The following is a 13,125-nucleotide window of genomic DNA, read 5'->3' as shown; positions in this document are numbered from 1 at the left end:
GGGACAAATTAGAAAAGAGAAATAAGAAATGTGATCAACCACGTAGCGAAGGAGAGGGTTTTTTTCGAACTCAAGTCAATGTGAAGTACCGGCAAGTCAGCAAGAGAAGAACGATAGAGTAGCAAGGGTTTGAAGAACCCTAAAGCTTCGACTACAATCGCAAGGGCCTGCGAGTCAGCCTGGGACTGCGAGTCGACGAGAGGGTGTCGTTGAGGAGTAGAGGGAAAGGAGGGAGGATCGGGTTTCGTGGGTAGTGAAGGAGGGAAATGAGGGAGGATTGGAGGGAAAGGAAAGAGATTGGAGGAACCCGCGCCGGTTTTTCATTGGGAGATTATTAGTGACGAATTTGAGTGAAGGAGGGAAAGGAGGAGGATACTGGAGGGAAAGGAGGGAGATTGGGGAAAGGAGGGAGGATCTGGGTGTCGTGGGTAGTGAAGGAGGGAAATGAGGGAGGATTGGAGGGAAAGGAGGGAGATTAGGGGAACCCGCGCCGGTTTTTCATTAGGAGATTATTAGCGACGAATTTTATAAATTGTCACTAATTGTGTTAAATAATTAATTAAAAAAAAAACAAAAAACTATTAATGACGATTTCATAAACTGTCACTACTAACAAACTATTAGCGACAAATTTACTAACCGTCACTAATAGTGTTAAATAAATTATTTTCATATTTTTTAAATTAAAAAAACTATTAGTGACGGATTTTTAAACCATCACTAATAATCGGCTATTAGTGACGGATACACTAAATAATCACTAATAGGTTAAATAAATTATTTTTATATTTTTTTAAATAAAAAAAAAACTATTAGTGACGATTTAAAAACCATCATTAATTACTTACTATTAACAAATCTTCTGAACCGTTACTAATAGTGTTAAATAAATAATTTTTATATTTTTTAATAAAAAACTATTAGTGACGGTTTATGAAAACCGTCACTAATAACTAACTATTAGTGACGAATTTTTCAAAAAATCACTAATAGTGTTAAATAAATTATTTTTTATTATTAATACAATACTAGTAGTGACGGTTACTTAATCGTCACTAATAAGACACTTTTAGTGACACATTGAATTCATCACTAATACCCTAAGAAGCGTCGCTAATTTTTTTCCGAAATAATTTCTACATGAAAAATGGTTTCCCATGATAGTTTGAATAGAAAAATTGATTTTTAGTGACGAAAGTATTAGTGATGATTTTAAAACCGTCACTAATAATTTTGTCACTACAAACCAATTTTCCAGCTCAAACTATCGTGGGAAACCAATTTTCGTGCAAAAATTATCCCGAAAAAATATTAACGATGATTCTATGGGTATTAGTGACAAATGGAATCCGTGACTAAAAGTCGTTATTAGTGACGATAAGGTAGTTGTCACTACTATTATTGTATTAATATATAAAAATAATATAGTTAACACTATTTGTAACAAATTTTCAAAACCGTCACTAATAACATGTATTAGTGATGGTTTAGAGTTGTCACTAAAAGTCTTTTTTATTTAAAAAAATTAAAAATAATTTTTGTAAACAATAGTAGTGACAGTTTGGGAAAATCCGTCACTAATAACAAGGTATTAGTGATGGTTTAGATTCGTCACTAATAGTCTTTTTAAAAAAAATTAAAAATAATTTAGTTTACAATATTAGTGACAGTTCGGAAAGATTCGTCACTAATAATATGGTATTTGGGATGGTTTAGATTCGTCACTAGGCTCTTTATCTAAAAATATATACATAAAAATAATTTAGTTAACTATATTAGTGACGGTTTGGGAGGTATTAGTGATGATTTAGATTTGTCACTAATATGCATAAATATAAAGATTTGCAAACATTTGGGTCATACTAATATTGATATTGAATGTGATTCGAAGATTGTTGTAAATTGGATAAGAACAAGGAGGTGCTCCTTGTGGTATTTATGAGATTTTTGGGAGCAGCTGATTGGTTTATTGGAGGGAGCAGACTTTTCGATTAAACATTGGTATAGAGAAGGAAATAAAGTGGCACATGTCTTGGCTCATCAAAGTGCTAAGGGGAGGAATAGATTGTTTACAAATAGTAGTCATCTCCCTAGAGTTATCAAGGGGTTATATAAATTGGAGAAGATGAGTACGGCTTATTTGAGGTATGTTTAGCTGATTTCCTATTGTTTTTGGTCTATGCTTTATGTTATTTATCTTTTGTTTGTTTTGTTGCGTGATATTTGGCTTGTAAGTCCTTGTTTTTTTTTTGTTTTGTAATCTTTTTTTTTTTTGCTGGATGTTGATGTTGTTTTTGGAAGGCCTTTAAAGGTTTGTCTTTTGTCTCTCCCTTTAAATATCTTATAACCACGGTATTCCTCCGCCAGAAGTAAGGGTTTATCAATAAATAAATGGAGGTCCCGCCCTTCTTAAAAAAAAAAAAAAAAATATGTCACTTGGGTTTCCCCCAAATTCTCTTATTTCCATCCTTTCCCTGTTTCCCCCCTCCCCTCCCGATCCTCCTTCTTTCCCTCCTTCCTTTCCCTAATTTGTTTCCCTCCTCCCCTCCCGATCCTCCTCTCTCCGTCGTGGCCCCAGCCCCTCGCCAATTGCCGTCACAGCCCATCGTCGTCGCTGTCACAACCTCTCGTCATCGATTTCAGTGCCCAAGATTCCCTAAGGTTCTAATTCCTCTTCTGCCTCATTCCTCTCTTTCTTCTATGCTCCATAGGCTCGAGCAGCACAAAAAACAGATTCTCAATTAGCATTTTACCCTTTTTTGGTTTTTCGAAATAGGGAAAAAAAAATTACCCCAACTAATCTGAATAGTTCATTTGAGATAATAGTGTGTTGAAATTCAATATTTTTATTTTTGTATTTTTCTGAATTTTCTCTGCAACTAGATACTGCATTTTAGTTAAAAATAATAATAAAAGAGAATAGAATAATTTTATTTAGTTATAACTCCAAGAATTCTTATTCTAACACGTGAGCATATAATATTATTTTTAAATTAAAAAAATAATTTTTAATAGGTCCATGTTTTGAAATAAATTATGGGAGAGTAACTGTCATGAGCTACTCACAGACGTCATTAAAACAACCCAAAATTTTCTCGAGAAAATATTGATATCTAAGGAAAGGTATTGTGCATTGAACTAAAATCAAAACCAACTCTCGAATAATTAACAAAGCCATCTGATTCCCCGCTAGTCCCATATTCTCCGGTAGTCAACATTAATCCAATTAAGACCCACAGTATATGGACTTCTATACCCTTCTCGCTTATCATTGAAGGCGTACAAGTCCCGCGCAGAGTGACGTGGCAAGACATGATTGGCCTGAGTGGATATCCTTGAAAAACGGAAATGACAGAGAAGGTATGCATCCCACAAAGGTAATTGAGCGTAATTATGGAACTATTTTAAATAAAATATAATTAAACAGAATAGATTTAGATTCCAACCCCAAAACAGATCAGATTTTGAATCAACCTTTTATTATATATAAATATATATAATACTCCATTATCGTTCTGAGGATTGTATAGGGAAAAAAATGAAGAAACCATTCATATTGTCTCTGCTTCTCCTGCTGCCTTTCTTGGCTTCATCCGCAGAACGCCAGGTTAACTCTCTCTCTCTCTCTCTCTCTCTCTATCTCTCTCTCTCTCTCTGAATGGTATATGGCGATTGCAGGTGCACATAGTGTACCTTGGAGAGCACAGCATTGCTGGGGAGAAATCACTGCATGAAATAGAGGGCACCCATCACTCTTACCTTCTCTCTGTGAAGAAAACAGAGGAAGCCGCAAAGACTTCTCTCATCTACAGCTACAAGAACTGCATCAATGGCTTCGCCGCCATGCTCACCCCCGACGAGGCCTCCAGACTCTCCGGTGAGCAATTCCACCAACTGGGTTCCTTTCAAAATCCAAAATATATTTATTTATTTATTCGTGTGCGGGAATTTATCAGAAATGGAGGGAGTGACGGATGTGGTAAAGAGCCAGCCCGGGAAGTACTCCCTCCACACCACTAGGTCGTGGGAATTTGCAGGGCTAGAGGAGGGAAAAGGTGGAAGCTCGGATTCGAAGAGATTGAGAAAGAGGAAAGCAGATGTGCTGGCAAAAGCAAGATACGGCAGAGATGTCGTGGTTGGGGTTCTTGACAGCGGTAATCCCAATATAATCAACAGCTGATCCTACGTAATTAATAAATGAGGTTTTATTAGGGTTTACGTTTATGTTTCTGTTTTTGCACGTGATTCCATTCTTATCATCTTTGTAATTTTATGAGGAAGCTTTTGTTCCTTTCTTGAGGTATCTACACGCAGTAGAGTATCACTATTCACAAATGAGTTTGTATTTTTGAACTTTTCAACTGTGACTACTGTTGAGGAAGGCATGATTGCATGTGGCAAGTGTGTAATTTTCAGGCGTGTGGCCGGAATCAAAAAGCTTCAGTGATCATGGGATGAAACCCGTTCCCCATTCATGGAAAGGAGTCTGCCAAACTGGTGATGCTTTCAACTCATCCCACTGCAACAGGTAAGTTCTTTTTGGTTAATTTCCACTTTAATCTCCTTTTTTCTGTTTCTTTGAGTATTTTATTCGCAATGAAAGATAGCTTATCTTCACCCCGCCCATACAAAGTTGTTCGAACCAAGCGGGTTCGAAAACGGACGGTATGAAAGTATAAAACTCGTACACAGAGGCATACGCAGTAAAACGGAGTGGTTTGAGGGAGCCCGTGATGGTTTCTTTGACATGCATATGACCCACTTCAATGTCTCAACAGCAACGGCTAGCGGACTGAGCTTTTGGGTTGCTTTTGGAACATGGGCAGTACATTAATTTGCAAAAAGTTTAATATACTTGCTTATTTCAGTCATGCTTATTGTGTCCCTTTTTTTTTTTTTCTATGTTAAAATTTGTCTACCAATTCATGTGGTTCGTGGTGCAGCGCCATAGGGGCCTTGAATTTTTTTCTCTCAAACACACCAAGCAATATTTCTTTTTGAGTGGATGCCCTTAGCTAGGGTCGCCATCCCTATTAGATGAGCCAGAAAGGACCAAAAATTCACGAGGAGAGTGGTTCTTTCAGTGACTTGCGCCAAATTTAGGGGCGCGATCGATGATTGCTCTCTGCATTGCCGTGTAGGGATAGACTAGGACAAGCCATGACCCCCCACTTCCAAAGGAATTAAACAGTCTATGCCTGTTCTTATTTTGAAAATGAGAAAAGGGTAAACCTGGAGCGACCAATCCATTGCACGTGACTTCAGCATGGGTGGGACCCACGTGCGATCAAATGGCTTGCTTAAAATTAAACAATAGCGGTAAATTAGGTTATTTTTAAGCATATGTGAAATATTGAAAAAGTTATGTATATACTCACTATCGATAGAATTTCCTTAACTTAGCTTGTAATTATTTGGATGATTTAATATTAGTGACCATGATTTATGTTGCCTTATTCAAGTCATTAATCACAATTCAAAAAGTGTTATGAGAATTTCAATGACGAGATTTTTTTTAAAATAAGAGAAGTATCTTTTTAAAAATTTGGAAAGGGCTCCTCATTTCTCCTTTAACCTAATGACACTTTCTACTACATCCTTCTAAAGTTTTTTTTTTTTTTGCTATTTATTTAAGGAACTATGGGCCATCAAAGAAATGGACATTTTTATATATTCAAATTGAGACAGCCAAAGGGGGGACCTGCAGCTGCATGCATCCTGTCCTAGACGCTGTCGTTTTGGGCATGCTAGCAAGTAGTAGATTGGAGGGATTATTATATTAATATAAAGCTAGCTAGCTATTAATATAAAGCTAGCTAGCTAGCTACTGTTTGTGGGTGACATTGTCCATGAGGAAACAAACAAGGCAATGAACTAACCTGCTGGCTGCTGTTACTGTTTTTGGCTGCTTCTACTGCCATCTTGTGAACTTCCATCCCCCCAATGACCCTTTCTGTTTTTTGAGAGTTGGCCCATTTGTTTTCTCTGTTTCTCTTTCAACTTCAACCCCCACACAAAGCTGCACTAATGGGCCCCTCCTCTCTCTCTCTCTCTCTCTCTCTCTCTCTCTCTCTCTCTCTCTCTCAAGTTTAAACAGCAGACCGATTAATCCTAAATTGAGTGTACTTTTTTTTATTAAAAAAGATAAGTTATGGTCAGCATCATAAAAAATTAGAATAACAAATTAGCGACTTTGTAAATATTTTACAAATTATGATATTATATTATATGTATTGGGCTTTGTGGAGCTAATTGTGTTTGATCGAATAATGACCTGATCTGAAATAATATTGCGTGGTTTCTTTAATGGGAGATTCTTTTTTATGAGGCCAAGTCCATAGAACGGAGACTTGGGCCGAAAAATTTTTTCGCCCATTTTGTAGACCATTGTGAATTTTGTGCGCGAGATATAAAATCGTTATTTTTTATGATTAGGGTTTATGTTTTTGACGCAGTTTTGAGAGACGCCGCACTCTGCATTTTTCTTTGATAATAGTGAAAGCCTAGCAACTTTGTGGATGTAGGCAAATTATCGAGTCACGTAAATATTATCTTGTGCGTGTGATTTTTTTTTTAACGTATTTTTTTCTATTTTATTTCTCACAAGATTTGAGAATTTTGTGATAATTTCCTAACAATATGGCCGAATTTTGATGAAATATAAGCCTAGTACTTTTGGCGCTGATAGGTTCTAATTATAATATAAGGGATTTCTGTGTAAAAGCTAATTTACTTCCAAAGCTAACATAGAGGTTATTATTGTATAAACTCACTTTTGAGTTCAACTTAATTCGTCAAAAACAACTATCTGCCATTTCATTTTGGCAATGACATACTGCAATTGCACCCCCTTATCAAAGAAGTTTTCTTTTCTGCTTTTTTTACGTTGCATTTGGATGGTAGATTTTAAATTTTAAATTTGGATTTAAATGAATTTAATAAGAAAAAATTCAAATTCAAGACCTCTCCCAAATATAGATTTAAAATTTTCACTATCTGCATATCTTGTACATTCTTTTGTAGGAAGTTGATCGGAGCTCGCTACTACCTTAAGGCTTATGAGGCCTATTACGGTCCCCTAAACCGAACCATTGACTACCTATCTCCCCGTGACAAGGATGGCCATGGCACTCACACAGCCTCCACCGTGGGAGGGCGGAGGGTCCCCAACACCTCCACCCTGGGGGGGTTTGCCTTAGGGACTGCCTCTGGCGGTGCATCCCATGCCCGCCTCGCCATTTACAAAGTCTGTTGGCCGATTCCCGGGCAACCCAAAGTTAATGGGAACACATGCTTCGAGGAAGATATGCTTGCAGCCATCGACGACGCCATTGCCGATGGAGTTCATGTGATAAGCATGTCCATTGGAACTGATCAGCCCATCCCTTACACCAGTGATGGTATAGCCATTGGATCACTTCAAGCTCTCAAACACAATATCGTGGTGGTTTGCAGTGCTGGGAACTCCGGCCCTACACCCGCAACCTTGTCCAACCCGGCGCCTTGGATCATGACTGTTGGCGCTAGCAGCATCGACCGAACCTTCATTGCTCCGGTTGTGCTCGGCAATGGGGAGAAAATTGAGGTATGCATAAAATAGTTATTAAATATGTGCGAAATGTTTGAATGGTATATATTGATAAAAGTTTTGTAGTGCAAAGTTGATTTTGATTTTGCACTCTCTCGATAATGTCTTGGCTTTCTAATTCAATTTTCTCCCGGATCCAACATCAGGGACAAACAGTAACTTCATACAAGCTGAAGAACGAACACCCACTAGTTTATGCTGGAGATGTAGTGAACGAGCATGTGCCCAAGACCTATATTGCAGGGTAATTTGTCTTTACCTCTCTAATCATGGATACACTTTTTTGCACTTGTATTCATTTTTTTTGGCCAAATGAGTACTGAATTGATCTTCTGAACATCACAGACAGTGCCTACCTCACTCCCTCTCACCTGCAAAAGTCAAGGGGAAGATTGTACTGTGCCTAAGAGGCAATGGAACAAGAGCTGAGAAAGGCATGGAGGCGAAGAGGGCCGGAGCCGCCGGATTCATTCTCGGAAATGCACCGGCAAATGGAAACGAGATCTCGGTCGACCCCCACGTGCTTCCTGCCACTGCAGTTGTCTCTGATGATGCAATAAAAATCCTCCAGTACATAAATTCTACGAAGAAGCCAACAGCCACCATCATCCCAGGAAAGACAGTACTGAACAGCAAGCCAGCCCCCTTCATGGCTGCCTTCACCAGCAGAGGCCCAAATGTGATTGATCCTAAAATTCTCAAGGTATGTATATATATTCTATAGTGTCTCAATTACAAGATAATACGAATATATAAATGTGTTGATGGCTTTTGATCTGCCGTGCAGCCTGATATCACAGCTCCAGGACTAAACATACTGGCAGCATGGACTGAGGGCGATTCCCCAACAAAGCTGGCTGACGATCACAGAATTGTCAAGTACAACTTTCTCTCCGGGACTTCTATGTCGTGCCCTCACGTCTCCGGTGCCGCTGCTCTTCTCAGAGCCCTCCACCCTAAATGGAGCAGCGCCGCCATAAGATCCGCTCTCATGACCACAGGTAGAGCAGGAAAAGACCTTCAAATTCGAGTACTTTGTGTTCAATTTTTGTAATTTTTACCCAATTCAAATCCAAAATTTGATATTAAATCTTCAACTGAAGAAAGAGTGTAATGTTTTGGTCTGCATCTTCATACATTTGTCATGATTGACATGCAGCTGGGGTTAGAAACAACGAAGGAATGCCATTGACCGATGCATCGGGCAACCCGGGCGACTCCTTCCAGTACGGAGCAGGCCATTTCCGACCGACGAAGGCTGTGGATCCGGGTCTCGTGTACGACGCGTCGTACAATGACTACCTTCTCTACCTCTGCAGCGTCGGAGTCCAGAAGATTGATCCGAACTTCAAGTGCTCGAAGAAGAAACATGCACAGCACACTCTCAACTATCCCTCCCTCGCCATTCCTCAACTCAATGGCACCGTGACCGTGAAAAGAACGGTCACGAATGTGGGAGCAGCACAGAGCGTGTACTTCATGTCGGTGAAACCCCCGGTAGGGTTTTCGGTTAAGGTGTCGCCCAGTATCTTGTACTTCAAACATGTTGGGCAGAAGAAGAGCTTCACCATCACTGTGAAAGCTCGAGAGGAGGCTTTAGCTGGTGGGGAAGACAAGCATGAGTATAAATTTGGGTGGTATACTTGGAATGATGGAGTTCATCTTGTGAGAAGTCCCATGGCTGTGTCTTTAGGCTAGAGTGATTTTTTTTGTCTTTACTTGGTATACTTAACAAAATAATTAATTACAGGGGTATGGCAAGAAGGAAATACCTTATGCACTAATTTGGAGTAACGAATGAGGAAGAGAAAAGAAGAGGAAGTGGGGTGGGGGCAGGTGTAATTTAGACTTAGGTAGAACAATAATTTTATTTATTATGGCAATGTTTAGTCTTGTTTTAGTTTTCAATACTAATAAAAAAATCCAATTGTTGGTTTATTGTTGGTTTTCTTGAGTCAAGACTTCTTTTTTAATATTAATAGAACAGGTTAAATAGTTTTTGATTTTGAGTTTAGGTTGTTTGGTTCATCTTCCTCCTATATTGACATTTAAGAAGTGCCTCTAGAATTGACAAAGTCAACAATTCTTGTTCGCAAGAGAATGCAATTCACCTTACTCAAACCCGAGCACTTTTTTCAGAGCTTTATTATGTTACAAGATAATCTCAAATCAACAAAACTTAAATCACATAATTACATGATTATCATTGAACTTTGTACATGGTTCTAATTAAGTCACCCAACTTCATTTTGTTGCAATTCAACCACCATACTATGAAATGTAAGTTATGTGAATTTAAAATCAACCTGTTTATCAAGGAGAAGTTGTTCATTTACTCTAAGGTTTTATAAATGGTCATTTGCATAGGAGAAAGACAAGATCCATGAATGATTAGGGTTCTCAGAGGGTGTTGTTAGTTCGAATATGATTAACTAGTTCAATTAGGGTTTATAAAGTATATATTGTAATGCAAATGTCTTGTGATCGTGCAACATGACTCACCCTCTTCATACAATAACTATGATTTATTTAATCAAATTAAATGTTGAACATCATTACATTGCTTGATTTCAAGTTTCTTTAAACAACAAGTTGTATAATATAATAAGTTCTTCACATTTATTATACGACAAGTGGATGTAAGTTCAAATGCTTTTCTTTTTAATTTGTCATTGCTTTACTGTTTGATTAGATTTTTTTTCTTCTTTTTTTTTTTTTTTTCCTTTTAGGTTGTTTCAACTTTCAAGGGATGGAAATGAAATATGGCGATGAGGATTTAGCTTCATTTTTGTTTTGTTCATGGTCACTTCCTATATACTAATTTTAAAATACAACGTCATATATTAATAAAGAAAACATCTCATTGGAAGATGTTCAAGCTTCTTAGTTCTCAAAATAAAATAATGTTAAATAGATGAGTGGTGTTGCTTTTTGATATCTCAGAGAAAAGGGCTAATTATTTAGGGAAGGACTGAAAAAACGAATTCTAAAAACAATAGACAAAAGTCTAGATCAAAATCTAAGCATAAGGACTGCAATTGCCCTAAGAAAGGGTATATCAAACCTAGGTGTTTCAAGTTAAAAAGGAAAATGCAAAATGAAGGGAAAGGGGCCTAAAAACAAGCTATTTTAAAATAAAAAGGGAATATCATAATGATGGACTCTACAAAAAAAGAAGGATATTAGTGACGGTTTGAAACCGTCACTAATAATCGCAAACCGATACTAATACTTATTAGAGATGGCTTAGTGACGGTTTCAAATTGGTCACTGAAACGTCGGTGACAACTAATTATTAGTGATGGTTCTATTCCGTCACTAAAAGCCTAAGATGTACCGTCACTATAACTTGCACATTTTCTCGATTAAAACTATCAATCTTAGATCATGTCAAGACATATGATTCTTAATTCATGAGACATGTCTCAAGGTGTATAAATATATATATGCTCATCTGATACTACCGAGAAGTAACAAGTTAACTTTTAAAACATAGTTCAATATCAAAAGACAATAACAAACATACACAAACATACGCACACATACAAACACACACACACACAAAATACAGTAATAGAAGAAGAAAAAGAATAAAAGGATGAGGGGGAGAGGGAGGGGGAGGTGGAGGCACACCTTCTTGTAGGGGCCGGTGGATAAAGATGGTGCTACAGCTGCTGGTGGTTCAATCGTACAAGGAGGTTTGGGATTTCAATGCAAAATGGAAATAATAGTTGTGGGTAAGGGTTTTAGTGATGGTTTTTAAAAACCGTCACTACTAGTAGACTATTAGTGATGAAATTTTTTGTCACTAATACCTAAAAAATCTTTGCTATTATTTTCCTATAATTATTTGAGTGGAAAAAGAGGTTTTTAGTGACGAAACTGTTGGCTCTAGAGTCGAGTTTAGAGGGGGGCCGAATGGACTCCATGCACAAGATATAATCAAAGGAGTGTAGGAAACAGAAGTTCAACAAACAATATTAACGTGGTTCAGCCTCTTGCCTACGTCCACGCCTTGAGACACACTCAAGGATTCCACAATCCACTATAAACCTCCTTCATCGACGGAGAAGCCTTTACAACCGGGAACAAATCCCTTTCACTCACCAAGAGCCTTTCCAAGGGAACCAATCCCTTAACGCTCACCCAAAGCCGCAAGGTTCACCAAGAATCCTTACAATTTGGTTCACCAAGAACCTTCAACCATGTTTCACCAAGAACCCTTCGTAGCTCGGCTCACCAAGAATCCTTTGCAACAAGAAGATGAATTACAAAGAGAATGCTCCTTGAATGAGCTGATATTTAATACAATCAAAATCCTCACACTAATATCTCAAGTAATGAATCACACAAGTATAAGGAGTAAGAGTGATTTTGAGCACTAGAATGATGAACTAAATGCAAAGTGCTTATGAATGATAATCACTAAATGTTAATCACTAAGATAAATCTTTAAACAAGTCTTTGGACTTATATGTATAGGCAGATTGGGCTACTAGCCATTATATGGCCGTTGAGCTAACAAAAAAATTTAATATTTTGGAAACTAGCCATTTTATGGTTGTTGGGATTCAAAAACCGACGCAAACCGTCGACGGTTTTCCCCAAACTGCCAATGATGTGCTCAAGCAAAAAAGCCATTCAACTCTTTGCCTGACACCGTCGATGCACCTAGCCAAACCATCGATGGTTTGTCCTATTTCTTCAATAATTTGATTTTAAGGTGCATAAATAATGTTTAAACCCAACTAGGATGTTGACCTCATTGGTCACACCCAATTTTGATTATGACAAATAATCTTGGTACTGATGGTTGTATTGAGAATTACATGCAGGTGTACCTTATGTACGCTTTAGGACTGAAAGACATATCATGATGGTGTGTGGTGTTCATGCCGAAGAATGAAGATCTATGTGTTGTATTTTGTATTTATTTGTTTATTTCTTCATTCGGGGATGTAATTTATTATGAACTGTGCGCATGTATGGTTTGTAATAATTTGCATCATGCAACTTGGGCACTCGAATCTCTTAAATTTGAATTTTTGACTGTGTCTATTCAGGCACCCAAACCTCAGGCCGGGCATCCAAACCTTGTGGGTTAAAATTATTTTTACTAATTTTTTAAATGGGGTAAACTTTCTTAATGGTCTTTTAGACAATTCTAATTATACCCATTGTGTCTCAAACGATCAAAAAATCTTCCTTGCCTATATATACCAGTTCATTTGTCTTAATTAACAAGGATTAGCAAACTTGAAAAATTCTCTCAACTCTCAAAACCCTAAAAACCCTATATTAGCCAAATACTTCTTGAAAACACTCACATACTCCTCATTCTCTTTCTCTAAGCATTGTGAGTATTTCTTTAAGGCTATTGTGCTTAAATTTCTCTAGCTAATACTCTCTTTTGGTATATTGATTGATTGATTGATTTTACTTAAGAGTATAGCCTAAAGTTCTTCCACCGATTTCATTTGATAAATCTAGTGTGGAAAGACTTTGAGGGTTTCTGGTTCTTGCATTATTGTTGCAAG

At 37.6% G+C, this 13,125-nt stretch overlaps 1 protein-coding gene across 3 annotated transcripts; it reads left to right on the top strand.

Moving 5' to 3' along the window:
* The first annotated feature begins 3,081 nt into the window (after window positions 1-3,081).
* On the top strand, window positions 3,082-9,526 carry LOC131144091 (subtilisin-like protease SBT5.6). 3 transcript variants are annotated; one of them, XM_058092476.1, is made up of 10 exons: window positions 3,082-3,360; window positions 3,531-3,607; window positions 3,679-3,877; window positions 3,957-4,154; window positions 4,417-4,528; window positions 7,024-7,585; window positions 7,735-7,832; window positions 7,934-8,291; window positions 8,376-8,589; window positions 8,748-9,526. In XM_058092476.1, exons 2-10 carry the CDS (start codon window positions 3,539-3,541, stop codon window positions 9,284-9,286), a joined length of 2,349 nt encoding a protein of 782 aa, XP_057948459.1. In that variant the 5' UTR covers window positions 3,082-3,360; window positions 3,531-3,538; the 3' UTR covers window positions 9,287-9,526. The 3 variants fall into 3 exon arrangements, with proteins under 3 accessions (XP_057948459.1, XP_057948458.1, XP_057948457.1); XM_058092475.1 differs by having other exon boundaries at window positions 3,082-3,377; XM_058092474.1 differs by having other exon boundaries at window positions 3,332-3,607.
* Window positions 9,527-13,125: the final 3,599 nt, after the last annotated feature.

This window comes from Malania oleifera, chromosome 12 (genome assembly GCF_029873635.1).
Source record: "Malania oleifera isolate guangnan ecotype guangnan chromosome 12, ASM2987363v1, whole genome shotgun sequence".
Taxonomy (NCBI): Eukaryota; Viridiplantae; Streptophyta; class Magnoliopsida; order Santalales; family Ximeniaceae; genus Malania; species Malania oleifera.
The sequence above is the reverse complement of the archived record's forward strand: the minus strand, read 5'-3'. Positions and strand labels throughout refer to the sequence as shown.

Excerpts from the sequence above, each read along its gene's own strand:
- LOC131144091 (XM_058092476.1), top strand. The coding sequence starts at position 3,539 with ATGAAGAAACCATTCATATTGTCTCTGCTTCTCCTGCTGCCTTTCTTG. Across the intron at positions 4,155-4,416 it reads GGTTGGGGTTCTTGACAGCG|GCGTGTGGCCGGAATCAAAA; the intron begins GTAATCCCAATA and ends TGTAATTTTCAG. Across the intron at positions 8,292-8,375 it reads TTGATCCTAAAATTCTCAAG|CCTGATATCACAGCTCCAGG; the intron begins GTATGTATATAT and ends TCTGCCGTGCAG.